A 27882-nucleotide genomic window follows, 5' to 3' on the forward strand; every position below is an offset into this window, starting at 1 on the left:
GAGATAGATTTGGATCTAGGGGAACTTTTGTGAAATGGAGGTGTCTGCAGGATGTAAGGATGAAAGTCAGGGAGAAAATGGAGGAGGGGGAGAAAGGGAACGGAGGAGAAGACATCAGAATTTTCAGGCATTTTGGAGTTTTATGGATTTAGTTTCTATATGGCCCTGAAACTCCTGAAACTGACCTTCCTCCCCCACTGAAGCTGGGCTAACAACCCACAGCTGGAGAACTGGGATCTAAATGCAGAGTTTTCATGTACGCTATTGATTGAGACCATTGGGACACAGCATAGGAAACATAGGCTAGAGTGCTGGGCCTGAAGTCAGGAAGACCCGAGTTCAAATGCAGACTCGAATATTTACTAGCTGTTTGTCCCTGGGCAAAGTACTGAATCTCTGTCCTCAATTTCTTCATCTGTAAAATGAGGATTAATAATAACACTTAGCTCCCGAAGTTGTTGTGAAGATAAATGAGATAATATTTGTAAAGAGCTTTGCAACCCTTTAAACACTATAAAAATGTAATCTACTAAAGAAATGAGCCCATATTGCATAATGTCATAAGTATGGGTTAAACCTCTATATCTGTAAATGAAAGGTTACATTATAAATCATTCATTCAGTATAACTGTGTTGTTCTTTGTGCCTCTGAATCCAGAACAAATAAATTTAATAAAGATATACCACTGTCAGCAGCTGTTACCGTGAATAAGGAAGACTTTTCCATCTGCATAGCAAAGCTATGAAGTAAGAACTAATGATGACCTTTAGGGGCTGACTTTTGATTGCCGAAGTTCCCACCTGCTATCAGATACAGTCCTGATTCTGGAAGAGAACTGGGGTACCAAACAGAGTTAACAAAATACTTTTGTCCACTGTAACAAAGAATTCTAAAGAGATGAGGAAAAAATTAGGACTAGTGGGGAACCTCATAAGTCACTAGGCCATCCAGTCTTTTCATTTGACAGATGGTAAAACTGAGGCCTAGAGAAGCTAAGTGATTTGACCAAAGAAGCATGGTCAGTCATCCCTGACCTCTGGCTCCAAATCCAGCCTTTCTTCCCCTTCATCACACAGGAAGGAGGCTCTTAGTTTAAAAATAATCCAATTTTCAGAGATTTTGATGATAATAGATTTTGAATGGCAGCTCTAGTGGCATAGTAGATAGAGCATTTGGAGTCATGAAGACCCAGATTCAAATCCCACCTTAAACATTCATTGTGTGACCTTGATCAAGTTATTTAAACAGTATCAATTTCCCATCTGAAAATGGAGACAGTGATAGCCTCTGTTCAGTTGTTTCAGTCATGCCCAACTCTTCACAACCTTATTTGGAATTTTCTTGGCACAGGTACTGAAGTGGTTTGCCATTTCCTTCTCCAGGTCATTTTACAGATGAGGAAACTGAGACAAACAGGGTTAAGTGATTTGCCTAGGGTCAAACAGCTAGTAAGTGTCTGAGGCCAGATTTGAACTCCAGTCTTCCTGATTCTAGGCCCCGCATTCTATCCACTGTGCCACCTCCCTGCCCATTAACATCATGTACCTCACGAGGATCAAATGAGAAAACATAGTTAAAGCTTTTTGGGAACTTTAAAGGCCTATATAAGATGTTAACTACTATTGTCATTTGAAGAATCTTAGATTTACTTGTCCTTTTAATTCAGAGATGTTCACATGCAAGAAACAAGTAGATGAATTCTCCTCAGCATAATTCATCCCTTCTAACAAGTCTATTAAATTTTCCAAATGGAGAGCAGGATAATTTATGATAGGCTAGTCAAAAGAGATCAGTAAGGGAAAGGGAATATTAGAAGTTTTTTTAATATACTCAGAGAGACCTCATGATGCATTGCAAAGAAGGCCATGAGAGACAACCCAACTCTACTGGTTACCTATTACTGTGTGACCTTGGACAAGACACCAGCCTTTCTGAGTCTCATTTCCATTGTCTATAAAATTTAAAGGTTGGTTAGATGACCTCAACTTCCAGAGGCCCTTCCAGCTCTGTGTCTGTGATCCTAAGGTTAATCGGGGAGTGGTTATAGGGCAGATTGGAGGTAGGAAAATTCGTTAAAAGGTTTTTGTGAAGAAATCATTTTGTAAGTGCTATTTTAATCATAATGGTTAGAATAATGGAAAGGGGAGGGTAGATTTGAAAAACATTACAGTAACAAGGAGATCGACTGTGCTCAAAGACTGATTGTGGGGGAGTGAGAGGAAAGACTAAAGGATGCCACAGTTTTGAGTCCCATAAATGTAGGACAATGGTACCATGAAAAGAAATAGGGAAGTCAGGAGAGAAAGTAGGTTTTCAGGGGAAGATAATATGTTCAGGTTTGTGTGCGGTGGTACCAGGACTACAAGTACATTATAGAATCATAGGTGTAAAGCTAAGAGGTATTTTAAAGGCCATTGAATTGAGTACAACCTTCTCATTTTATTGATGAAGTGAAGTGACTTACCCAAGGTCACACAGCTAATAAGCCTCAGAAACCGGAGTTCATGGGGCAGCTAGGTGGCACAGTGAATCGATCACCGGCCCTGGAGTCAGGAGGACCTGAGTTCAAATCTCCCCTCAGACACTTAACACAAAAACTAGCCGTGTGACCTTGGGCAAGTCAGTTAACCCCAATTGCCCTCCAGAAAAGCAAAAAAGAAACAGGAGTTCACGATTGTTCTTTCTGATATTATGTACAGTGTGCTCTCTATTACACCATGCTTAAGAACATTAGCAAGCTATTAGTAATAGAAGTCTTTGACTTGAGAAGCATCCAGGCTAAAGGTGAGGTCTAGGAGTTATTCACATATGAATGAGATTACAAGGGGAGATTATTTTGAGAAGAACACTTAGGAAAGAAGCATGGGACATGAGAGAAAAGAGGAGCCAATAAGGGATGTGTAGAGGAGGAGCAGATAAAGGTTGGAGTTAGGAGAAATAACTCAGTTAATAGCACTCTTCACCAAAGGCCAGTGAAATAGATGAAACAGATATTAGCAGAAACTAAGGAAGGTTAACTGGAGAAGGAAATGGCAAACCACTCCAGTGCGTCACAAAGAATTGAATATGACTAAAAGACTGAACAACAATAACAAGGGGAAATTAAATGAAATGACAGGTTTTGAACATGGGTCTTTCCTTATTCTAGGTACAAAAACTATTTCCACTATGCCATGTTACTCTCCCATGCTCCTGAAATGCCCTAAAAGAGGTTCGAAAGGAAGGGGGTGGTCTATAGTCCCAAGGCTATCATCCTTTGTTTCAGAGTTCATCCTTGGAATTTAAGAGGCCACTGATGACCTTAAAGAAAGCCAAGTTCACTACTGTTGATAGGGGGGTGGCGACACGAATTGTGATACATAAATGTAATGAAATATTGTTGTTCAGTCTTGTGTGAGTCTTCGTGACCCCATGAACCAAACTGATCATGAGGTTTTCTAGGCAAAGATACTGGAGTGGTTTGCCATTTCCTTTTCCAGTGGATTAAAGGAAACAGAAGTTAAGTGATTTGCCCAGGGTCACATAGTGAGTGTCTGAGGTCAGATTTGAACTAGGGAAGATGAATTTTCCTGATTCCAGGCCCAGTGTTCTATCCACTAAGTCATATATTTGAAAATTTTACTGTGCTATGAAAAAGTAATGAATAAGAACTCAGAGAAGCATGGACTGATGCCACGTGAAATATGAAGAATGAGGAAAACAAGACGCACAATAACTACAACATTGTAAATGGAAAGAAAAGAAAACAATTGAATTCTGTGTAATGGATAGAAAGATTTTTTAACCAAAGGGGCAGAGTTGGTGGGTACCTGGATAGAGGTGGAAGTGATTTGATTAAGGAAGCCCATAGAACAGTTAATCTTAGAAAGCAGGAGGGCTTCCTCTTTCCATGAGATGAAAGGGAAAGAATAGAAGAAGGATTAAAATAATGAGAAATGCTAAGGTGGAAAGAGCTGAAATAAGGCATGTGAAATGTCTTATGTCAAGATTGTAGGGAATTGGGGCAGCTAGGTGGCTCAGTGAATAGAGCACCAGACCTGGAGTCAGGAGGACCTGAGTTCAAATGCGATCTCAGACACTTAACACTTGCCAGCTGTGTGACCTTGGGCAAGTCACTTAACCCCAATTGCCTTGCCCTGCCCTCCCCCTCCAAAAAGCAAAAAAAAAAAAAAGATTGTGGGGAATTAAAAAGTGTTGAGAGGTTTGCAATGGCCCTGCAGGTGACTTTAATGGAGACACTAAGTTTATAATGTCAGATTTTAAAACGAATATACTTGGGATCTTAAAGAAAAAGTCATCCAAGTACCTTTATAAAACAGAATAATTTAATTTTTGTTCTCTAGGTGGCACAGTAGATAGAGTGCCAAGTCTGGAGTCAGGAAGACTCATGTAACTGAATTCAAACCTGACCTCAGACACTTCTAGCTGTGTGACTCTGGGCAAGTCACTTAACCCAGTTTGCCTCAGTTTCCTCTCTGTACAAATACTTGTAAAGTAAAGAAGGAAATGGCAAACCATTCCAATATCTTTGCCAAAGAAAACCCCAAATGAGGTCACAAAAAGTCAAACACAACTGAACTCAACAACAAATTGTTTAGTGTGTTGGATTCAGGTACATTTTGATTCTGAAGCAGAATAATAACAGTGATAATAATGGGTCATTTTTTTCATTTCTACAACTTCCTAAGCTGTGGTTTTTTTAATTATACTGTTCTTTAAAATATTGCTATATTCAGGCTGTCATGGTGATAGGATGTTTTGAGTATATAAGTAAATAAACATTTATCTTTATTCTATAAACATATATCTTTATTTTACAGATCTGCTTTCACTTTGGAAATGGACTTCACTTAGAGGTAGGCACCAGGGATGGGGGAAGGAATAGTTTATTTGGAGAGCAGAAGTTTAATATTGATAAAAGAAATGTTTTACCTCTTACAAAAGTCTTGAGAAGATCTTGTAATGGCTATTGTAAAAATTGTAAAATAAGCACTCACTTAATGTTGCCTCCTCCCCATTACTCATGTGATTTTGAACATTAGAGTGACAGGGGGATAGGCCTAATTTTAAGGTGTTCATATCATGGTCTGATCTTGGTTAAGTTGCTTAGTCTTCTGGTCAAAGGTTATTGTTGTTTTGATTTTTTTTAAGTCATTTTGACTGCTTTGATGACTAACATTTTCAAAAGAGTTTGCCAAGATGGCTTCTAAAAACAAGAGAAACTTATTCCCTTTGTCATTCCTTAAACCTGTAAATTTTATAAGCCAGTAATTTTACTTGGTATTTGCCAAATTTAAGTCAACTTTTCACTGAGATTTTTTTTCTTATGATTTTGAACAGTTAACCAGTGGGTACTCTAAAGTTTAATACAAAAATGAAACCTCAGTTTTTATTTAATAATAAATTATGCTGGGGAAGCTAGGTGGCACAGTGAATAAAGCACCGGCCTTGGAGTCAGGAGGACCTGAGTTCAAATTTGACCTCAGATACTTAACACTTACGAGCTGTGTGACCTTGGGCAAGTCACTTAACCCCAATTGCCCTGCCTTCCCCCCCTCCAAAAAACAAAAATAATAATTATAATAAATTATGCTGTAACTAATTACCAGTACTTTACTAGTTTGTAAGTTCTAGTAATTCTTATGTGCCTTTTGGCCTTCAGTGAAAATGAAGTAAAGACCAGGAAGGTTTTACTACTATAAAAAACAAAAACTGATATTCTTCAACTGAAAGTTGTATATATTCTTTTTATGTAATGAGGAAGGTAAAAATAGACTTTTGAAAGTTAATTTGGACAAATAAACTTACAGTATACTATTATATATATTCATAGCATAATCTCAAAGAGTTAAGATGCTTGGAATTCTCTCGTTTTATCTTCATAGGTTTTACATACAAGTAATGAAAATGGTCAGATGTCTCAACAAAGGTTCTTATTTCGACAAAAGCGAGAGTGGATCACTGCCCCTGTGGCCCTTAGGGAAGGGGAGGACCTCTCAAAGAAGAATCCAATTGCCAAAGTAAGTTTGAGAGGCGAGATAAAATGCACATGTGCTATTTGAAATACATGGATTGTGTGGCAGGACCAAACCCAGGTTTTTAATGCTAGATTTTGGGTGAATGTTAGAATGATGCCTTAAGTTACTGGTTTATATAACATCCTTGGTTTTCAAAAAACATGGACTAGTGTTAAAATTTACATTCTTTTATCCAAGATCATCAGTATAGCTTTTGTCCAACCTCATTGGTGAATGAGATATTCCTCATATTTCATAGAAGAGAATTTTCCAGGTAACATTTATCTAGTCCCCTTTTAATATTAAAATGATTATCCAAGCAGTCTCTGATAGAAAACATTCTAAAAATAGTCTAACACTTCTGGAATGAGCATCAGGGTCTTTGGTTCTTGTGTGGGACTGTCACCTTCAGTAGGGTTGAGTCCTGCCCTTCCTGTTGTCTTCTTTTATTCTCTGGTGGTCCAGGAAATGAGAAACAGTTACCTTAAAACTGACTAAACCAGAATCACTAAAGTAGAACAAGAGACCTTGTTTTAGGTGTAAGGGCCTAAGGCACTCACTTGAATAAACTCCCTCAGCTTAAGTGCACACACTTGTATATCTGTATCTACTTCTCAGATGTATAGTCCTGATTCTTGCTTGTTTCCTTGGATAGTCCGCTTCAAAAAAATGTGGTATCACTATTCATGTTTCTAAAAAGGTTAGTACCTTTTCCCACATTTTAAGAATATTCAGGAAGAAAGTAGCCCTACCTTATATCATCTCGACCCATTATAAGGAAATTTTTCTTTTGTAAAAGTGTTTACCTAAAAATTTAAAGGGGTTTTTAAAAAATGTATTAATGCGTTCAATCTGTTATTTTTTGCCAGATACATTCTGATATTGCCCAGGAAAAAAACATAAAAATTACATATAGTTACACTGGACAAGGGATTACAATCCCACCTTTTGGTATATTTGTCTTTGATAAAAATACCGGTGAACTAAATGTTACCAAGATTCTTGACCGAGAAGAAGTTCCAATGTATATAGTAAGTGGATTTATTTTGCATTTGTTTTAATCAGCTGCTACCCCTTTGTTTTAATGTTGTGGAATTTGTTACCTTAATTTTCAAATTGCCTTTTAATTTTACTTAACGTGAAATATTTCATTCCTTATTTTATTGTGCAATATAATTTCAGCTAACGGGCTATGCTTTGGATGAGAGGGGGAACAATGTGGAAAAGCCACTAGAATTGCGCATTAAGGTTCTTGATATAAATGATAATGAACCGGTGTTTACCCAAGATGTCTTTGTTGGGTCTGTTGAAGAACTAAGCCCAGCAAGTAAGTTCTTGTTATTTTATTAACGAACATTGTATATCTTATTGGAATAAAAGAACTATTATGACTATAAATACTTAAAAGATAAAATTGCTCTAGGCTAAATACAGTCTTTCTTTTGGAAAGCTCAAAAGGGTGTGTGTGTGTGTGCGCGTGCGTGTGTGTGTGCGCATGTGTGCACATGTGGTGGTCGTGGTAGGATGATAGGTATAAATATACACATATTAAAGGTAGGAAAACAGAAGCATACTTACCTCTGATACAAAATGAAAGTAAAGAATTGTTTTCCTTTGGTTTATATTCACACATTTGGCAGCTCCAGCCTAAATTTTAAAGCTAAACTAAAGCCCATACAAAGTATAAAACTATGGAAAAAGACAGCTGAATCAAATGGAAAACATCTTTTTTTTCTGTTTCAGATACTCTTGTGATGAAAGTTAGCGCCACAGATGCTGATGAGGAAGGTCACATCAATTCCCAGATTTCTTATAAGATTGTCTCTCAGGAGCCTGCCCAGCCTTTTGTCTTTTTCCTTGACAAAGACAAAGGCGAAATCCTAACAACAGCATTTACGCTGGACAGAGAGGTAAAATGGTGCTTTGATATTCTTGTTTTAACCCTATGAGTCCCAGGCATTCTGATGTGTATTTTAGTCTCCCCCATTTTTAATTTTTTTTTTTAATTTTCACCCTCATTGCTTTATCTTGCTTTCTTATTACCTCCACTAAAAGAGTTGCTCAGTCAGCATGAATTTACTAAGTACTCAGTATGTTCCAAGCAAAAACGGTCTTCACCTTCAAGTAGCTGACAAGTCATTAAAGGAGACATCATGCAAAAAATCTAAGTTCAGGATATATGTAGTGTAAATGGAGGATACTCTCAGGTGGAAGACACTAGCAGTGGGTGGGGTGGGTGAAGGCATTGGGAAAGAAGGTGGGATTTGGGCCAAGACTTGAAGGAAACCAGAAAAGCCAGGAGGCAGAAATGAGGAGGAAGAGCATTGCAGACAAGGTCAAAAGCTAGCATACACAGCTCTAGCCAGGAGACAGAGTCTCATATTCAAGGAACAGCATGTAGCCTAGTGTAGCTGCATTGTAGATTAAACGGAGGGGAGTAAAATGTAACATTACTAAGAAAGACAAGAAGCATCCTGATTGTGAAAGGCTTTGAATGCTGAACAGAGTATTTTTTAGTTGATCTAAGGGTGATAGGGAGCCATTGGAGTTTATTGAGTAGGGAAGTGGCATGGTCAGATCCCAATTTAGGAAAATCATGAATGGATTAGAACTTGAAAAACCAGCCAAACAGGAATTGTAATAGTTGTAATTAGTTAATTAATTAAAATCGTTGTAATAATTGTAATAGAGGAGGGACTATGCTTGGGTAGTAGCTATGTAAGAGGAGAGAAGGACTGTATATGAGAGATGTTGTAATGGTAGAAATGACAAGATTTGGCAGAGGGTTGGATATGTGGGATGAATGTGAGTGAGGAGTCAAGGATGACACCAACCTTGGTAGTCTGGGTGACTATTAAGGATGGTGGTGTCCTCTACAGTAATGGGGAAATTCAGGAATGGGTAGGATTTGGGAAAAAGGATAATGAGCTCTTTTATTTTTAGGGATTTTTTTGTTATAAAATTGTAAAACTTTCATTTTAAATACTATATCATCTGTTTACACACAAAAGAACTTCCCCAAAACTGATATTTGACTTCAGAAGTCAGTAAGTAGGTCTCCCTATGGGTAGCTCATGTAGTTTTTCAGGGTCCTTTTTAAGCATTCGCAATATAGGCTTATGTAGCATTAACGACACTGACTCCTTTCTGAGGGCAAGGCCTGTTAGAGTTTAACCTACACTGTATTCTCTGGAACCCTTGATGGTATTGAGAATTCTCTTTTCTCTGCAGTTGGCTTAAGGCCGCACTGACTCTGTTCCCCACAATTCTAGAGACCCAGTAACTAACACTCCATTTCCATTTAACCACTTTTACAAAGGGCTGTTTGCATCAAAGATACAGTAAGAAAAAAAAACATTAAAACATTTTCTCCAACACCTTGGAAGTATAATCTGCTCTTTCTCATTGTTGTTGTTTAGCTGTTTCATTCGTGTTCAACTTTTCATGACCCCATTTGAGGTTTTCTTGCAAGGATACTGGACTGGTTTACCATCTCCTTCTCCAGCTCATTTTACAGATGAGGAAACTGAGGCAAACAGGGTTAAATGACTTGCCCAGAGTCACACAGCTAGGAGTTCTCTGAGGCCAGATTTGAAATCACAAAAATGAATCTTCCTGACTTCAGGCCCAGGTTCTATCCACTGTGCCCCCTAGCTTCCCCCATAATTCATCCTATATCACCTTAGCCTTTGGACCTGGAGAAGAATTAGGCTCATAATATAGCTCAGTTCTTCAAGTCCAAAGTCAACAGTGTGGAATTCTAGGCTGGCATTTCCAGACCCTTGTTATTTGGTTGAGTTACTGCTGGGTTGGTCGGAGCAAATGAACTCTCTTAGACATAATGAGTTTGAGATGCCTATGAAACATCCAATTCCAGATGTCCAGAAGACATTCGGTGATGTGAGACTGGAGCTCATGAGAGACACGAGGGCTAGATAAACAGATCTGGGAATCATCTGCATAAAGACGATAATTAAACCTAAGGGAACCATTGAGGTTACTAAGTAAGAAAATGCACACGAATGTGCCATTGGAGGATATATGAAATGCTCTAGACATTTTAGAGAGCAATTTGGAATAATATGTAAAGGATGACTTAAAATACCTTACGTTTTGACTCAGAGATTCCATTGCTAAGCATTTATCCTGAACAAGTTAAATTTTACACCAAAATATTCATAGCAGCACTTTTTTGTGATAGCAAAAACCTAGAAACCAAGTGGATACCCATTGATTGGTAAATGACTAAAACAATGTGTACATGAACATAGTGGGATATTATTGTGCCATAAGAAACAAGCATAAAGAATTCAAAACTCATGGGAAGATTTATATAAACTGTCACAATGAAATAAAAAGAAGAAAACGATGTACACAATTACTACAACAGTGTAAATGGAAAGCACAGAATAAGCCAACTGAATGTTTTAGAAATATAATTACCAGGCTCAGTACTGGAAAATGAGTCAAAAAGATCTATCCCCTTCCCTTTATTGCAAAGGTGGGACATTATGGATGTGGAATAATGCCCATCAAATCAGATATGGTTAGTTTTACTGAATTGCTTTTTTCCTCTGTATCTATTTTTGGTTTTGCTCAGTTTGTTAAGACGTGGTCTGCTTATCTCACCCCAGTCTGGACATACAGTGGATGTTCATAGGCCCAATCTGGCTACCAATCATTGTAACAGCTTAGACCTGCTCAATCTCTGGTTGAGTCCCTCTGTGGCCCTCACTTTCAGGAGCTCACACATTGCCACTGGACTTATTATGGATACCTAATTAGCCTAGAGCACTGCACCTCAGAATTCCTGACTTCAAGCAATCCACTAGCCTCTGCCTCCCCAGCAGCAGAGTCCAAGTGTATGCCACCTGGCCTTTATCTTTTTAATAATTTATTTTGTTTTTACATTAACTGTATTCCCAAGTATTCCTCCACCTGCTAAGCCAGCAGAACTAACCAAGTCATCCAAGTCCAACATTGTATAGTGTTCTGCACTCATCATTCCCTGCCTGTGAAAAGAAGGGCTGGGAAGGTACCATCTCACATTACTGTGGAGCCCACCATGGCAGTAGGATTTTACCACGTTCAATTCTGGTTGTTGTGTTGTTATTCTTTCCATTCACATTCTGTAGTCGTTTTATTTATTGTTTGCCCAATTCTTCTTATTTCTCTTTGCATTAGTTCACATAAGTCTTTCCACGCCACCGTGTATTTATGACATTCATAATTTCATGAAGTATAGTAGTAGTTCACAACATTCTTGCACCAGATTTTATGTAGCCATTCTTCTCTGCCACCTCAGAAGTGCTACTCTATAATTGGGGGGCTACTCTATAAAAGCTGGGGGAACCTTTTTTTATCACAGACTTCTTCATGTCTACTTGCGGGATCTCAGGGTCAAAGGCTGGATATCTTTGTCACTTTCTTCACATAATTCCAAATTATTTTATAGAGTTGTTGAACCAGTTTATTACTACACCAACAAACAGTATATTAATAGCTAAGCATTTGTTTATAAAGCACTTAAGATTTGTGAAGCACTTTTACAAATATTACCTCATTTGACCTTCATGAGGGAAGTAGATGTTATCCCTATTTAAATGAGGAAACTGAAGATAAATGACTTACCCAAGGTCACACAGATAGTAAATGTCTGAGGCCAAGATCAACACAAAGATACAGTGATGGATAATAAACCTGAAGAGTTAGAAGGGAGGTCTAGAAGGTTATTTAATCCAGTCCTCTGATTTTTTCAGATATGGAAACTGAGGCCCAAGGAGGTTGTGACTTGTCTAAAACACAGCTAGTAATTGACAGAATCCAGAGCCAAAACCCACATCTCCTGATTCCTTTAGATCTTTTGTTTTTTGCATTATACCAGATTTGTATAAAGTAATTAACTTGAATTGATGGTTATTTTTCATTGCTAAAAACAGAAACATAGCCACTACAGCCTGATTGTTGCAGCAACTGATGGAAATGGAGAAAAAACAGACAAGCCAGTGAATCAAGCCAGCGTACAAATTAACATTTTAGATGTCAATGACAATATACCTATGGCTGAATTTGAAACGGTGAGTATTTATGCCAGCCATGTGTGTTTATGTACTAATGCGAACTATAATGACAAAATAATTTCAGTTTACATTAAGTCAGACTGAGTGAAGAATAATTAACTTAAAGTGATGTGTCCATCTGTTGTAGTATGAGGGAACAATTGAAGAAAATCAAGCAAACGTGGAAGTCATGCGTATCAAAGTAACTGATTTGGATGAAATAGGCTCGGATAATTGGCTGGCAAATTTTACATTCCTTTCAGGAAATGAAGGGGGTTATTTCCATGTAGAAACAGATACTCAAACAAATGAAGGAATTGTGACTCTTATTAAGGTATGTATTCCAAGTTTTAAAAGGTTGGAAAATGTTGTTTGCAAATTTAAGTTGAAAGTGATGACTCTTCCCATTAGGTCCAGGTCTTGAGGATTCTTTTTTTTTTTTAAGCAACTGGGGTTAAGTAACTTGCTCAAGGTTACACAGCCCGGTGTTTCTGGGTGGGTGCTAAGTGTCTGAGCCCGGGATTCGATCTCCAGGTCATCCCGACACTGGAGCCGGTGCTCTTATTCGCCGTGCTACCTGGCCGCCCCAGGTCTTGAGGATTCTAATAATTTTTTTTTCTTTCCTAGGAAGTGGATTATGAAGTAATGAAGACTCTTGATTTGAAGATCATGGTCACCAACAAAGCACCATTTCACAAATCAATTAGAAATAAGTTTGAAGCAAAATCCATTCCTATCAAGGTCAAAGTGAAAAATGTTGTGGAGGGTGTTTATTTTAAAAGCAGAAAAATCATGATCCAAGCCAGTGAACACATGGAGAAATCAGAATTAGGTAAAACCATTGGAAGTTTTCGAGCTTACGATGAGGATACTGGACAAGTAGCCCAAGTAACGTAAGATATTTGTTGTTTTTCCCCTGTATGAGTTGTCTCTCACTTTCATTACAATTATACTGGAATTTGGGGACCCCTTCAGTCTCCAGGCCCTACTCTTTGTATTCCTCGAAGAAGGAACTCTTCTTTCCAAAAGTTTCATGGAATCTCTGAGTTAGAAGAGGCTTCAAAGAGGACTGATTCCAACTAATACTCAGACAAAATTGCTTTCTCTCACATTCCTGAAAAGTAGCTTAACTTACTCTGGTTTAGAGACCTTCAAGGATGGGAAAAACACTCCACTGTCTCCTGAGGCAGTTCATTTCACCTTCAAACAGTCGATATTTGTTAAATGCCTACTATGTGCTAGCCCCTGTGCTAAGTTCTAACAGTACTAATCGTTGGACTGTTTCTCTCAATATTGAACATAAGTGTGACCCTCTGCAACTTCTGCTCATTTCACCTCGCTCTGCCCTCTGATATGCCAGACAGAATATAGCTGCTCAGGTTGTCCTGAGTACCTGCCATCTGCCCTTTATAACATGGTCTCCAGGCTTCTCCTTGTCCTGATTGCTCTGCTCAGGATGTGTTCCAGTTTCTCAGTGACCTTCCTAAAATGGGGTACCCGCAGCTGAACACAGCACTCTGGATGTGTTCATATCAGATCTTCATGCCATAGGCTTGTTACCTTGCTAGATCTGGACCATGTCTCCTTCATTCCAAAAGAAATTGTAATCAGTTACCGCTTCCTTTGGCAAGATTGTATGTGTATGTGTGTGTGTGTTACATAAGAAACACAAGAAATAGATATTGAAATCTTAGAATTGGAAGTGAAAGAAACTCAACATTTGAGAGTTAGAAGGGACTCCAGTAGCCATCTAGCTCAATCCATACCTAGAAAAAATAGACACACCTGACAAGTGGCCATTTAGCCTGTTCTTGATGATTTGCACTGAAGGGGAGCCCACCCTTTCTTCATTCGAACAATCAATAAATATTTTTTAAGCACCTACTATGTTCCAGGCTCTGTGCTAAGCTCTGGGAATACAAAGAACAGCAAAAGACAGTCGCTGCTCTCAAGGAGTTCACCATCTAATGAGAAAAACAACGTGCGGACAAATATAAAGAAATGTATATATGTGTGTGTATGTGTGCATATATATATATATACATACACAGAATAAATTGGAAATAATAAACAGTAAAGGTACTCAAATTAAGAGGGATAAGGAAAGACCTCTTATAAAAGATGAGAAGCTGGGATTTAAAGGAAGACCATCCATCCCATTTATGGATGGCTGTAATCATTACAAAGTTTTTTTCTGACATCATGTTTAAATTGGGTGCTTCCATATTTTCTATAAAAGGAAAATGGTCAGTTTGTTCACAACCTAATCGTTTTTATTTGTAATCTCTGAACAGATATGCCAAAGAAGGAGATCCCGACAATTGGCTCACAGTGGATCCAGTCACATCTGAAATCAAACTTGCTAAAATTCCTGATTATGAATCTAAATATGTCATTAATGGCACTTATATTGCAAGGATATTAGCTATAACTAAAGGTAAGGTTTTAAATAGTTGTGTCATTCTATTTTTTTTCCCCTAATACTGAGACCTGCTTTCTGGTTTTGTGTAAGAGGGCCAATAATCTTCCACATGTGTATAATATTGACATTTCTATTTGCTTAGAGCAGGAGTGGGGAACCTGTGACCTCAAGTCACATGTAGTCCTCCAGGTCCTCAAGTGTGGCACTTTGACTGAATCCAAACTTCACAGAACAAATCCCCTTAATAAAAAGATTTGCTATAGAAAACTTGGAGTCAGTCAAAAGACTGCATCCAGGACCTAGAAGGCCACGTGTGGCCTCAAGGCCCCAGGTTCTCCACCTCTTATTTAAAGCATGATAAAAATCTTATGTCATCTGAAAATCAGGTATGTGTATATCTGTGTGTCTGTATGTGTAATATGTGAAAAAAAGGTGTGATTGTGAGATTCTCTTCCTGATTATACCTGATTTTGAAGAAAACTCATAATGCAGACTTTTTTCAAGATTTTTAACCAGTGTATATTTTTTTTTCAGATTTTCCTAGGAAGACAGTCACTGGTACCATTGAAATCATGGTACAAGATTTTAATGATAACTGTCCAGAACTCGTAAATCCAGTACAAACTATATGTGATGATTCAGGATATGTGAATATTACTGCTAAGGACTTGGATAGTTATCCAAATAGTTCTCCTTTCAGCTTTACTGTCATTGACCAACCTCCTGGAATGGCAGAGAACTGGTACTTTGGACACCAGGAAGGTAAACATGATCAGGAAACCCCATTTCATTTTGATAATTACAGCTCCCTTTTTCATCTGCAAAGTAGACTCGTCTTTTTCATATTTCCCTAAATATTAGACATCTGCACACTGAAATGAGACTCTCTAGTGCCATAGATGTATTATGATATAGCTTTACAAATGAAAGAATAACTTCTCTTTTGTAGCTATAGAGAGTAGTCAGCTGTGTCCCAGGGCTGTTATGGGAATAAAGTGAGGTGATTGTAGTAAATTGCTTTGCAAAGTTTAAAGCATTTATATAAATGCTAGCCATAATTAGTAGTGGGAAGGGTAGTGACAGAAAGTAATACATCCCAGGGTTGTTTTGAGGATAAAATGAGAAAATATTTGTAAAACACTTTGCAAACCTTAAAGTGCTATATAAATGCTAGCTGTTGTTAGTAGTAGTGGGAGGGGTAGGGGACCCTCCTGTCCTAATGATTGCAGTCTTCTTAAGGTCCCTGTGACACAGTTGAGACTTGAAATATGTACCAAAGCAAAAAAAAAGTAATAATGTATAACAAAAAATAATAAATAAAATTAAGTCACCCCCTATGTCTATGCCTAAAAGCCTGTTGTGATTATCTTTGGGAAGTTTTTAGGGATGTATGAGGGAAGGTTCACTTTTTCTTAAATATAATCAGTGGTCAGGTGAGGAACTCTGTGCCCTAACTCTTGTATTGAAACCCATCTCAAGCATATAGTAATAATGTGAAGTGAAGTTTAAAATGTCACTATGGCAAAATCTCGTGGTAATTTTGTGGTCAAAGGATAATTACATGTATATTATAGTAAATACATGGATACAATCTACAATGTGGAAGATGCTATAGGTGCCACACGGGTGCATAAATTATTGTGTAATTTAAAAACCTAATAGCAGAGATAAATCATGTACACAATAATAATGACCCACATTTAAATAGGACTGAAGTTTGCAGAGATCTTTTTGTGCTTTACATAATATGATTTTTACCCAAAAAAGAAAGAAAAAACCTGTGAGAGGCAGGTGCTACAAGTATTATTTTTCCTCATTTTACAGATTAAGAATCAGAAAGGATAAATGACTTGCCCAAAATACAGAGCTAATAAGTGTCAGAAGTTCAATTTAAATCTCTCCTGATGTCAAGTACCAGTTCCAAGTACCAAGTGTACTTGAAAGTAGTTTAAGATAATTGGCTGTAAGCATGAAAGAAATAGAATGCTTAAGGAGTTCAGAAGAGGGAGTGGTAATTTCTAGTTGTGCAATCAAGAAAAGCACAATAGAGGCAGCATCATGAGAAATATGGTGATATAATAGGAAAAGAAGCATTGGACTTGTTACAAACTGACATCCCAGGGTTGCTGTGAAAAGCAGAAAAATAATGGAAATGTCATTTTGCCCAAGTAGATCTTTTTTGGCTCTAATGCTGTTTTGATCCTTCTCTGCTAAACTATATGATTTATATGTAGAAACTCATGAAGTAAGGGTGGAAATAAAAATTAAATCTGTGAATGGATCAGAATATTTTTTAGTGTCTGGAAAAATTGCCTATTGTTAAATATTATGTTTCTTTTTCCTCTTTCTCTCCTTTGTATACCCCAGAGACAAGTGCACGGTTGATACCAAGAGAATTGAAAGTGGGCAGAAGTGAAGTTCATCTATCAGTGAGGGATAATCAAGGATTAAGCTGTCCTGAAAAGCAGATCCTAACGTTGACAGTTTGCAGCTGTGTGAGTGGTAGCGGTTGCATTCAAGCACTGGCTGACTCCTATGTGGGGCTGGGGTCTGGAGCCATTGGGCTCATGATTTTTGCACTTCTTCTGTTGCTACGTAAGTATTAAAACAGCCTCTCTTTTTTGGCTTTTCATTATTTAAGAACCTTGAGAGGTAACTTATGGTTTGAACACTGGGTCAACAGACAACATCCTGGATGCCTGCCTTCCATTATACCGGGACATGACAGCATTTTGATACCAGTCTTTTCACTGCTTATAATGGACTTACAGATATGTGTGTATACACACACACACACACACACACATACTTTTTTCCCCAGCTCTTCTACGTTAAAAAAGAATTATGAAAGATAGTAAATTCACATAAAATTAACCAAAAAAGCAAAAGAGATCAACAAAGTATCGGCTGCCTGTCATTGTTAAGAATAAATGTTTCTACCTTTTGAAAAAAGAAAGACATGATGAATTGACCATTGCTGAGGCAGCCATCTTGGGCTAAGGGATTCAGAAATAACCATCTCTGTTTTTGTCACAACTTCAGGCTTGTCTGAATCTCATCAAGTCAGTAATTCTCATGACATTGATTTTTGCCTCAGTAAAATAGAAAGAAATCATCTTTCCTTCTTCATTGAGAACCCAAATACGATGGAAACCTGTGACCTGAAACTACCTAAAATATGAAAATGTCTTCTAGTGAGAGTCTTTTAGTGCTTCAGAATTTGGACGGAGTCTAAGACAAGACATTATCTTACACCAAATTTTGTTCTCTAATGAAACATTATAGCAAGATTCAAATGTAGTTTACTTTGTTGTTTTGTTTGTTTTTTTTAAAAAACTCATATTGCTTCTTACTTATGGTTTGAATATTCTTTTTTTTTAGAGAAGTTTGCCCATATTAGAGATCTACCTGTCAAACTCTAAGACTTAGCAATGAAGCTTAAAATGATCGTGATTATGTAGTTATTAGTACATTGATTGTATTTAAATGTTAAAAATTAGAGCAGGAATTCTTAACTTGGGATCCATGAATTTGTTTTTTTAATCTATTTTGACAAAATATTTCAATATAACTGATTTCTTTTGTACCCTATGTACTTTATTTTATTCATTAAAAATTTATTTTGAGAGAAGTTCCATAGACTTGACCAGACTGCCAAAAGGGAGGGCCCAAGACACAAAAGTTAAGAACCCCTGAGTGAGAACCTGAAAATAGGAGTGCCTTGTTGAAGAATTAGTCATTCAGTTGTGGCCAGCTCTTCATGACCCTGTTTGAAGTTTTTCTGGCAGATATACTGGAATGATTCCCCATTTCCTTCCTAAATCCATTTTACACATAAGGAAACTGAGCGAAACAGGGTTAAGTGACTTGCCCAGACTCACACAGCTAGGAAGTATCTGAGGCCAGATTTGAACTCGGAGAGAAGAATCTTCCTTACTATAGGCCCCATGCTCTGTGCACTGTCCTTGTTGACCAATACCATGTTGAAAATAGGGAAGCAATAGAAATATTCTATGATGGCTTCAGAATAAATGTCGCACAGAAATAAAATGTCTTTAAAACATGCGGCAGTCTTAGTCTCCATGGAAGTGAAACTCTCTACTTTGAGACACTCTCATTATGTATCTGAGTGGTGGTGTCATACTCAAATGGAAATGGAAGCCCCTAAACCCATACACCAGGATCTCTGTGAGCTGCAGTGTCTTAGAAAACCACAAATTAACAATATCTATGATCTGCTGGATTTTTTTTTATTTTGTGAAGTTGATTTACCAATTACTCTCTGATCTGATTTGGACAGTACTCAGGAGTGTTGTAGGCTGCAATGCAGCCAGCTGGTGGTTTATTTGACACCTCTGACTAGGAGTCCCTAGTCTTTGCTTGAACTTACAACAAAACAAAGGAGGGACAGGATGAAGAGGAAAAACTTAGGCAGGAGGTATAAAGTGTTAGAAAGAGGGGCATTGTGGCATATAAAAGGATATTGATTTGAAGTTAGGGAGATCAATTCAACTATTGGATGTACCACTTCCCACCTATGTAACCTTAAGTAAGTCTTCATATCTGTGCCTCAGTTTCCTCATTTGTAAAATGAAGGGATTGGACTAGATATCCTCCCTCACAGCTGTCAAGCTTTGATTTAGTTACAAGACACAGTGAGGAGGAAATGCCAAAATTATTTCTAAGCCTGAATTGAATGCATGTTATTCCAAGCATATGGAAACTAATTTATCCTCTACTTAATTTTTCCTTCTCTCCAGTTATACCCCTCTTACTGTTTCTGTGCCACTGTGGAGGAGCAGGGGGAGGAGCCAAAGGCTTCACAGCCATACCTGGTACTGTAGAGATGCTGCATCCATGGAACAATGAAGGGGCACCACCTGAAGACAAGGCATGTCTATTAGATGCTATAAAAATATGTTCTTTTTGAATTTCAGTTATATTGTAAAGCATTAGCCTAACATTTCAGACTTGTAAAGGGCCATTACAGATAACTCTTGCATTGGGTTGGTACTCAAAGGCTCTAGGAGACACTACCACGAACAGAATGAAGAGAAAGGGAATCAGTCCAAATTAAGTCTCACCCCCCAGCGAGGAAGTGCCCTGTTCCTTTTAAACACTGTAACCCACTCATTCTGCCCATATTCTCATGAGTCCCAGGCTCTATACTCATCCTCCATCCTTCCTAAATCTCTAATGGAACTTTCTGTTTCCATAGGTTGTGACATCTCTCCTGACAACAGATCCCGGGGGAAATTTTGGAGCACCTGCTGGAGGAGGGAGCAGAACAGGAGTCATGATAGGCAGCGAAACATCTAGGAGGGAAAGTAGCTCTGGGCATCGCACTATGACTGTGGTAGATGGAGGATGGGAAGAGCACAGAAGCCTTCTGACTGGTGGAACGAAAAGAACTGTGGGAGCAGTGGGAGCTATGAATGGTTCTACAACGGTGGGGGCAGCTGGAGCCATGAGTGGTGCCACAGTGATGGGGGCAGCTGGAGCCATGAGTGGTGCCACAGTGATGGGGGCAGCTGGAGCCATGAGTGGTGCCACAGTGATGGGGGCAGTTGGAGCCAGGGCAACCACTGTTGCACTGAACGAAGACTTTCTGAGAAGCTACTTCAGTGAAGTAAGAATCAGTTTGGGGATCATGTGTATATGAATGTGGCAAGTTTATGAGAATAATCACAAACTTAAAACCAAATGAACATTGGCTAATTCAGTTTTTTTTAGGCAGGTTTAGAAATAATGAGCAAAAGTAGGTCTCAGCCATTTACATGTTGCATTGTTCTGAACTGAAATATTCAATTTTGCTATTAAAGTAATAGTATATATCAAATAATTAAAATTATTCATGACAAAGTTAAAGGGAATTAAAAGGAGGGTGACTTATTACTGTTTTTTTCCCCCTTTAATTAATGGAAATGATGCACTAATGTCACAAGGAGGTGACTTCTTTTGATTTGGTTGGCTGGGATTTGGGGGGTATTTTTCGCTAAATACTACCTCTTGGTAGTTGGGGGTTAGAGGCAGGAATGAAGACAGGTTCCTTACAGGAGTTTGGAGTTCTTGAGAACAATGGCTGTCCATTGTTGAATTAAAAGACTTGGGGAAGGAGCAAAATCAAGAGATGGTTCTCTAGTTCTTTCTACAAATTTAATTGTGCTCTACCATGTCTAAACAGTTATTAGTGATTCCAGTTCTCTTATTCCTGCCTCACATTTCTTTTTGTTATTTACCCCCTTCTCATTACTCACAGAGTAATAGATTGGTAAGGGTGTGTTTACATTTGGAGAGGGAGAGGGGAGGAAATAAGCCAGGCAGTGTGCTAAGCACTTTACATATATTACCTTGTTTGATAAAATTAAGAAAATATAGGAAAAAAGCATTTGTTTTTCTAAATTACTCAGGATTTTGGGACCCCACTTTTTTTTTTTCATTTTTCTAAATTCTGATACAGTTATTTGGAAGTGACATTATTCCTAAACTATGTATGTTTTGGTTCTCATTTCCTTTTTAGAAAGCTGCTTCCTGTGCTGATGATGATGAAATTCAAACAGGGAAAGACTGTCTTCTAGTTTATTCTCAGGAAGATACGCAGTCTCTTCATGGTTCTGTTGGCTGTTGCAGCTTCATTGAGGCTGACTGGGATGACCATTACCTGGATGATTTGGGAATCAAGTTCAAGACGCTAGCAGAAATATGTGTAGGCCAAAAAATAGAGACAGATAGCGAAACTGACCTGAGGCACAAGCTTCCCGCACCGGCGAGTGTGAATACAGTTTCACAGTCAGTTTATGAGCAGCATACTCTCCAGGCACAAAAGTCCCACGCCTCTTCCACCTCCTCCTCCTCTCTTACCAGCTTCCAGGCTCCAAAGCCAGTGATCCAGTCAACTTCAGAGAGCTTGACTCAGGAATTAGTCTCTGAAAGATCTTTATCTAACAGGCAGGGGCTAACGGTGGTAAGACCCCTCCCTGATCCATTGCCTAGTGGTAATATCGTCATAACAGAAACATCCTATGGCACTGGCTCCACGTTACCCCCAAGTACTCTGATCCTCAATGCCAAGCAACCGCAGAGCCTCATGGTCACAGAGAGGCTGTATGCTCCTGCCTCTAGTTTGGTAGACCAGCAGTTTGTCCAGAAGCATGCCAGTGAAAGCAATGTAGTGGTCACTGAACGTGTGATCCAGCCTAATGGCAGCATAGCTAGTGGTGTAGGAAGCATTCAGGATCTGCCTGATTCGCACTATGTTGTCGTGAGGGAAAGAGAGAGGTTACTGGCCCCGAGCTCAAGCCTGCAGCACATTCAGAATGTCCCCACTGTAGCAGTAGGACAAAATGTGACGGTAACAGAGAGAGTGCTCACACCTGCAAGTGCTCACAATCTGCAAACCTCAAAAACTGTGGTTTCTGGAGCTGGAACGCTAGCTCCCCTGCAAAATGCAGATTTACAGGAATCCATTCCATCTAGTTCTGCTGTAACCAGGTCTTCTACTAAAGTCACCAAGAGTAGCATTGTCCAGCATTCTTATTCATAAAACAGCACTCAGCCCCTCCACTTGCAGCTAGGGATTTTATGTTTTCAAAGTGCCTTGGGCGGGTCCTGCTCATAGAACTGACACAGGTGTCCAGTCACTTGTAACTGGAAAACAGCTGAATTGAGTTAATAAGCTGAGGCGTGGATGGCAGAGTCCCCTATCTACTTGTAGGCCTAGATTGCAGAAATGCCTTGTGACCTGCTGGGGTCATGAAAATGATTGTATTAATTAAGTGGCCTGATAATTCATTTCAGTTCAACAGGTGTGTTTTTTTAAGTGCCTTCTCTGTACAAAGGCTTCTGCTATGCACTGAGGATACAAAGATAGAAAAGAAAACCATCCTGGTTCTCAAGGACTTTCTGTGTTCTACTGAGGCTATTAATTATTATTACGATAACATTTACATAGCATTTACTGTGTACCAGGCACTGTACTAAGTGCTTTACAATTATTATCTCATTTGATCATCACAACAGTCCTGGGAGATAGATGCTACTATTATCCCCATTTTACAGATGAGGACACTGAGGCAAACAGATTAAGTAATTTGCTTAGGGTCACATAACTAGTAGTGTCTGAGGCTGGATTCGAACTCAGGTTTTCCTGATTCCAGGCCTGTCTTTCTCTGCACCACCTAGCTTCCAATAAACAAAATAACTAGAGGAAAGAGATTGGTTAGCTGCAAAATAGGAAGTTAATTACACAGATCCAATCCACCTTCAATTCAGTAAACATGAAGTATCGATCCAGAGGAAGAAGGAAACTCAGAAGCCATTCAGTTCACACAAACACACCCATTCTCCAGATCAGGAAATTGACCCAGGGAAGCTAAGTGACTTGTTATGAGTCTCACAAAGCAATCAACAGAGATGGGATTTGAACCCAAGAATTAATCACTTTTTTTCACTGTGTTCAAGGCACCAGAGTAGGCCTTGGGGATACAAAGGTGAAATAAAATATGCGCCCCCTTCAAGGAGCTTATGATCTGATGAGGAGGAAAATACCTACTAAAGAACATTGTTGAAAAGTAGAGTTAAGAAGTTATCCTAAATTGGGTGAGCTGCTGTTGCCTTATTCCCCTTTTCTTATCCCCATAAGCTCTTTGGAGACCTTGTGTCTTACTTTTATTAAATTACCTACAATAGTCCATTTCCCCAGTTTCCTCATTTAGTCTTATAATTTTCTCCCAAGCCTGCCATTGTAGTTACCCAGAGATTCTGATTCATCTGTGAGATGAACTGATTTTGAGGGCTTTATCTGACCATACTGACTTATTACCAACATGCTAGGAACTTTAGAATGAATTACACATTTGTACTTTTCCCTTTTAAAATTACTTGTCTTAATTAGGTCATGATTTTCACTTTGCCTGATGATAAAATTCAGTTTGTTCTTTCTTAATTTTTTAAGACTCCTTTGCCAAAGAAAACTTAGTCAAGAGCTGATCCAATTCCAGTTAAATTTATCAAGTGCCTACTGTGTGTACTTAAGGTCAACACTGTGTTGATAATATATAGTTTCAGAATACATGGTTATGCATACATGTAAAGATTTCTTACACAGAAAGTATTTTGGCAATTTATAAAAGAACATTAAAGAATTTGTGGCTTGAGGACATTGTAGATATTTTTCTGGGAAAATAATTTTTTAAAATTCTCAATAGTAATTACTTGTGTTATTCATTTAATATAAGTGATTTTCCTGATTCCTATCACTTAGCCAATTCAATAGACCTTTATTAGACATTCTTCTCACTCCTGTTAGCCAGGTAAAAGTTGATTTATGTTTAGCTTTGATTTATCACCCCATCTCTGTCCAGGAAAATGGATATGGATGATTTGCCCATAATGACTAAGGCAAAGAAATGTCACAAATCTAGAGAATTTTTCCTATAAATGATAAAATCTATCATGACAAAATTTCTTCCTATTGATTTTTTTTAAGTAGCTTATATCATAGAACTTTAGAACTACAAGGAGGTTTTCTCATCCAGCCCCCTCATGTTTATAGAGGAAATAGAGGCCCCAATGTGTGATTTGCCCAAGATCACACAATAAGTGTTACACTAACAATCAAGATTCAGACCCAGGTCTTCTTGACTTCTAATGAAGTGCTTTTCTCACTATGATAGTACACGTTTTTTACTTTCATTTGTAGCTTTGCCAGTGACGTTTTGTCCAATATCATGGATCCTTAATCTAATTTGTGTGAGCGCTCAAGACCACTAGCACAGACCATAATTCCTCCTGTCCTTAGTGGGCAAGTCTAGTTAAGTTGTGGCCAAAAATACATATTTCCTGGTATCCTCACCAGGCTTACCTAGACCCTGCCTTGGATGAGACTTAGTCTCATTCCATGCCTTGAGCCTCTCCAGCTTAGAATGGATGTGGCCAGTGTTTGCATTCTGTTAGTATAGCCTTTGAGAATACAAGAACACTTCCATGCCCAATGAAACATTAGTGTGCTTAGTGGCATTTTCCCAAAACTAGAACTGGACCAAATTGTGTGTGAAATTTGAGATGTAAGGAAATGGGAGAAAAATCTAATCTGGTTTAAATAGAACTTGAGACTTAAAAGGGCAAAATATTGAAACTGCAAAAGTTTGTTTTTGGCCTGTATTTAGGGCCACCACCCTGGAGTAATCTTTCATTGTTCCTGAGGGGGTAGCTGGTTAGTTTTTACATTGTTCTTTTGGATACTTCTATGTATTTTCGTGAAAACTTTGAATAAAAAGACTGTGACGTTGTCCTTTCCTTATGTTTTTCATTGTTTTGTGACATTTTAAATGAATAGGTTTGAGTTGTAAGTGCCAGATAGAGAGATGACACCTGGAAGACAAGCATGAATCAGGCTTTCTTCCGCCAGTTCCAGTTAGTTTACTGTTTGGAAGGTCATTGTTCCCTGATTCTACAGGGCCAAAATACCCTCTCTGTATAGGTGATAAAGCTGGGAAAACCTGTTGAACTTGGCTAGTCTGAGAGGCTGGAATCTTTCACCAAATGAATGAAATCACTATACAAATAAGGAAATGCTTTGGAGGAAAATACTAGTTAAAAAGGCAGAGAAGAGGAGATAGCATGAAGGTCAAGACTACTATTATATTGCTGCATTAATGTAATCACATTAACAATGCTTTCAACTGATGTGTGTTGTGACACCTTTGCCCCAAATACCATACACCATACCAGTGCATTAACATGCATAGAACTTTCCAGGTAACTAAAACCCCTTTCTAAAAGAAAAAAATAACTTATTTTTAAATGAATCATTTCAAAATTTTTATACCATTTACTATATCAGTGCATTAACATGAAAAGAACTTTCCACATAATTAAAACCCCCTTCTGGGAGACAAAATAGTGTATTTTAAATCATTTTGAAATAAATCTTTTATTAAAAACTTTATCACACATTTCCCAGCTTCTTTAAAAGTATAACTGATTGTCATTTAGCCTCAGATGTTGCAGTGACTACAAGAATAAAGGGACACACAAGCGTTGGAGCTATAAATTGGTCCCCTCTCCCATTCTGGAAAACAATTTGGAACTATGCCTCTAAGGTTACTATGTTGTGTATACCCTTTTACTTCTACCCCAGGGAAATCAAGGAAGAAAAAGATCTATCTGTGTAAGTTTATAGCAGCTTTTTTTTTTTTAGTAGCAGAGGAAATGCCCATCTACTGGGGAATGGCTTGTAAGAAATGATGAAATTAATAACTTGAGAGAAACCTGGATAGACCTATATGTATTGATGCAAAGCAAAGTGAGTAGAACCATGAGAACAATTTTTACAATGACATTATAAAGAAAACTTTGAAAGAATTAAGGACTGATCAATGAATACAAAGACCAACCACACTTCCAGGGCACTGACAATGAAGCACGCCAACCACTTCTTGACAGAGAGGTGGTAAACTCAAGGTATGAAATAAAATACATTTTCTTTTTTTTCAAAATGAAATTTATTATTTTTTTCTAACTCAGTAAAATAATTTTTATCAATTTAATTGGAATGATATGGAATTAGGTAAAATTGGCATTTAAAAATTATATTGGCTTTGCCTACAAATGAACAGTATTACTTCAATTATTTTTTTAATTTTTTAGTTTACATCATTAATTTCCACAAGATTTTGAGTTACAAATTTTCTCCCCATTTTTCCCCTACCACCACCCCAAAACAGCGATCCCATTGAATATCCTCTTCCCCAGTCTGCTCTCTCCCACATCTTCCCCCATTCCCCCTCTGACTTTCCAGTAGGGCACAGTGGATCTCTATGCCCCAGTGCCTGTATATCTTATTTCCCAGTTACATGTAAAATAATGATAATTATATACATACATATATATATATGTATTTTAAACATTTGATTTTAAATCTTTGAATTCCAGATTCTTTCCCTACCTCCCTCCTCACCCACCCTTACTGGGAAGATAAGCAATTCAATATAGGTTGTACTTGTGTAGCTATGCAAAACATTTCCATAGTGGATATATTATGAAAGACTAACTATATTTCCCTCCATCCTATCCCACCGCCCACTTGTTCTATCCTCTACTTTGATCCTGTCCCTTTCCAAAAGTGGGTGCTTCAGGGGTGGCTAGGTGGCACAGTGAGTAAGAGCGCCGGCCCCGGACTTGGGAGGACCCGGGATCAGTTCTGGCCTTGGATACTTAATACACACACACACATACACACACACACACACACACACACACACATACACACACAAAACTGGCTGTGTAACCTTAAGCAAGTTACTTAACCCCAATTGCTTAAAAAAAAAAGTGGGTACTTCCAATTTCCCTCCCCCACAGCCTGCCCTCCCTTCCATCATCACCCCTCTCATCTCCTTCCCCCTTACTCTCCTGTAGGGTGAGATACCCTATTTAGTGTGTATGTCATTCCCTCCCTAAGCCAAATTCACTGAGAATGAGATTGACTCATTCCCTTTTGCCTTCCTGTTTTACCCCTCCATTGTAACAGTTTTCCCTTGCCTTGTCTATGAGATGATTTACCCCATTCAATCTCTCCCCATCTCCTCTCATTACATTCCTCTCTCACCACTTAATTTCACCTTTTAAGTATCATCCCTTCCTATTCAACTGGTCCTGTCCCCTCTGTCTATGTATACCTGTACACATATATACACACACTCACATATGTATTCATATACCCATATGTCCTCCTATATAGATATATACACATAGACATACACACACACATTTCTATTCCCTTCAACTATTCTCATACTGAAAAGTTTCATAAGTTACAATTATTGTTTTTCCATGTAGGAATGTAAGGAGTTCAACTTTGATAAGTTCCTTATGATTTCTTTTCCCTGTTTACCTTCTCATGCTTCTCTAGCTTCTTGTATCTGAATGTCAAATTTTCTATTCAGCTCTGGTTTTTTCATGAAGAATGCTTGAAAGTCTTCTATTCCATTGAATAACCATATTTTCCCATGAAACTTGATGCTCAGTTTTGCTGGTCCAGAATATCATATTCCAAGCCCTTGGATCCCTCAGTGTAGAAGCTGCCAGATCCTGGGTTATCCTGATTGTGTTTCCACAGTATTCAAATTATTTCTTCCTGGCTGCTTATAATATTTTCTCCTTGATCTGGGAATTCCAGAACCTGGCTATAATATTTCTAGGAGTTTTCTTTTGGGGATCTTTTTCAGGAGGTGATAAGTGGATTCTTTCAACCTCTATTTTGCTCTCTGGTTCTAAAACTTAAGGGCAATTTTCCTTGAGAATTTCTTGGAGAATGATTTCTAGGTTCTTTTCTTGATCATGACTTTCAGGTAGTCCAATAATTTTTAAATTATCTCTCCTGGA

General features: G+C 38.2%; 1 protein-coding gene across 3 annotated transcripts in view; it reads left to right on the forward strand.

Moving 5' to 3' along the window:
• The window catches only part of DSG2 (desmoglein 2), a 62754-nt gene extending 37959 nt beyond the window's left edge, over positions 1–24795 (forward strand). For all 3 annotated transcript variants that reach the window (XM_069099857.1, XM_069099856.1, XM_069099858.1), the window contains exons 2-15: positions 4822–4857; positions 5887–6021; positions 6888–7049; positions 7201–7345; positions 7762–7928; positions 11958–12095; positions 12226–12411; positions 12705–12970; positions 14372–14514; positions 15034–15261; positions 16867–17094; positions 19260–19390; positions 19718–20128; positions 21020–24795. In XM_069099857.1, coding sequence (XP_068955958.1) covers positions 4822–4857; positions 5887–6021; positions 6888–7049; positions 7201–7345; positions 7762–7928; positions 11958–12095; positions 12226–12411; positions 12705–12970; positions 14372–14514; positions 15034–15261; positions 16867–17094; positions 19260–19390; positions 19718–20128; positions 21020–22042 — 3399 coding nt within the window. In that variant the 3' untranslated portion in view covers positions 22043–24795. The remainder of the gene's footprint in view (positions 1–4821; positions 4858–5886; positions 6022–6887; positions 7050–7200; positions 7346–7761; positions 7929–11957; positions 12096–12225; positions 12412–12704; positions 12971–14371; positions 14515–15033; positions 15262–16866; positions 17095–19259; positions 19391–19717; positions 20129–21019) is intronic.
• The last annotated feature ends 3087 nt before the right edge of the window (positions 24796–27882 follow it).

This window comes from Petaurus breviceps, unplaced genomic scaffold, assembly GCF_028583685.1.
Source record: "Petaurus breviceps papuanus isolate PSGF00001 unplaced genomic scaffold, PetGlider_PUasm1.0 38, whole genome shotgun sequence".
In the NCBI taxonomy this organism is placed as follows: Eukaryota; Metazoa; Chordata; class Mammalia; order Diprotodontia; family Petauridae; genus Petaurus; species Petaurus breviceps.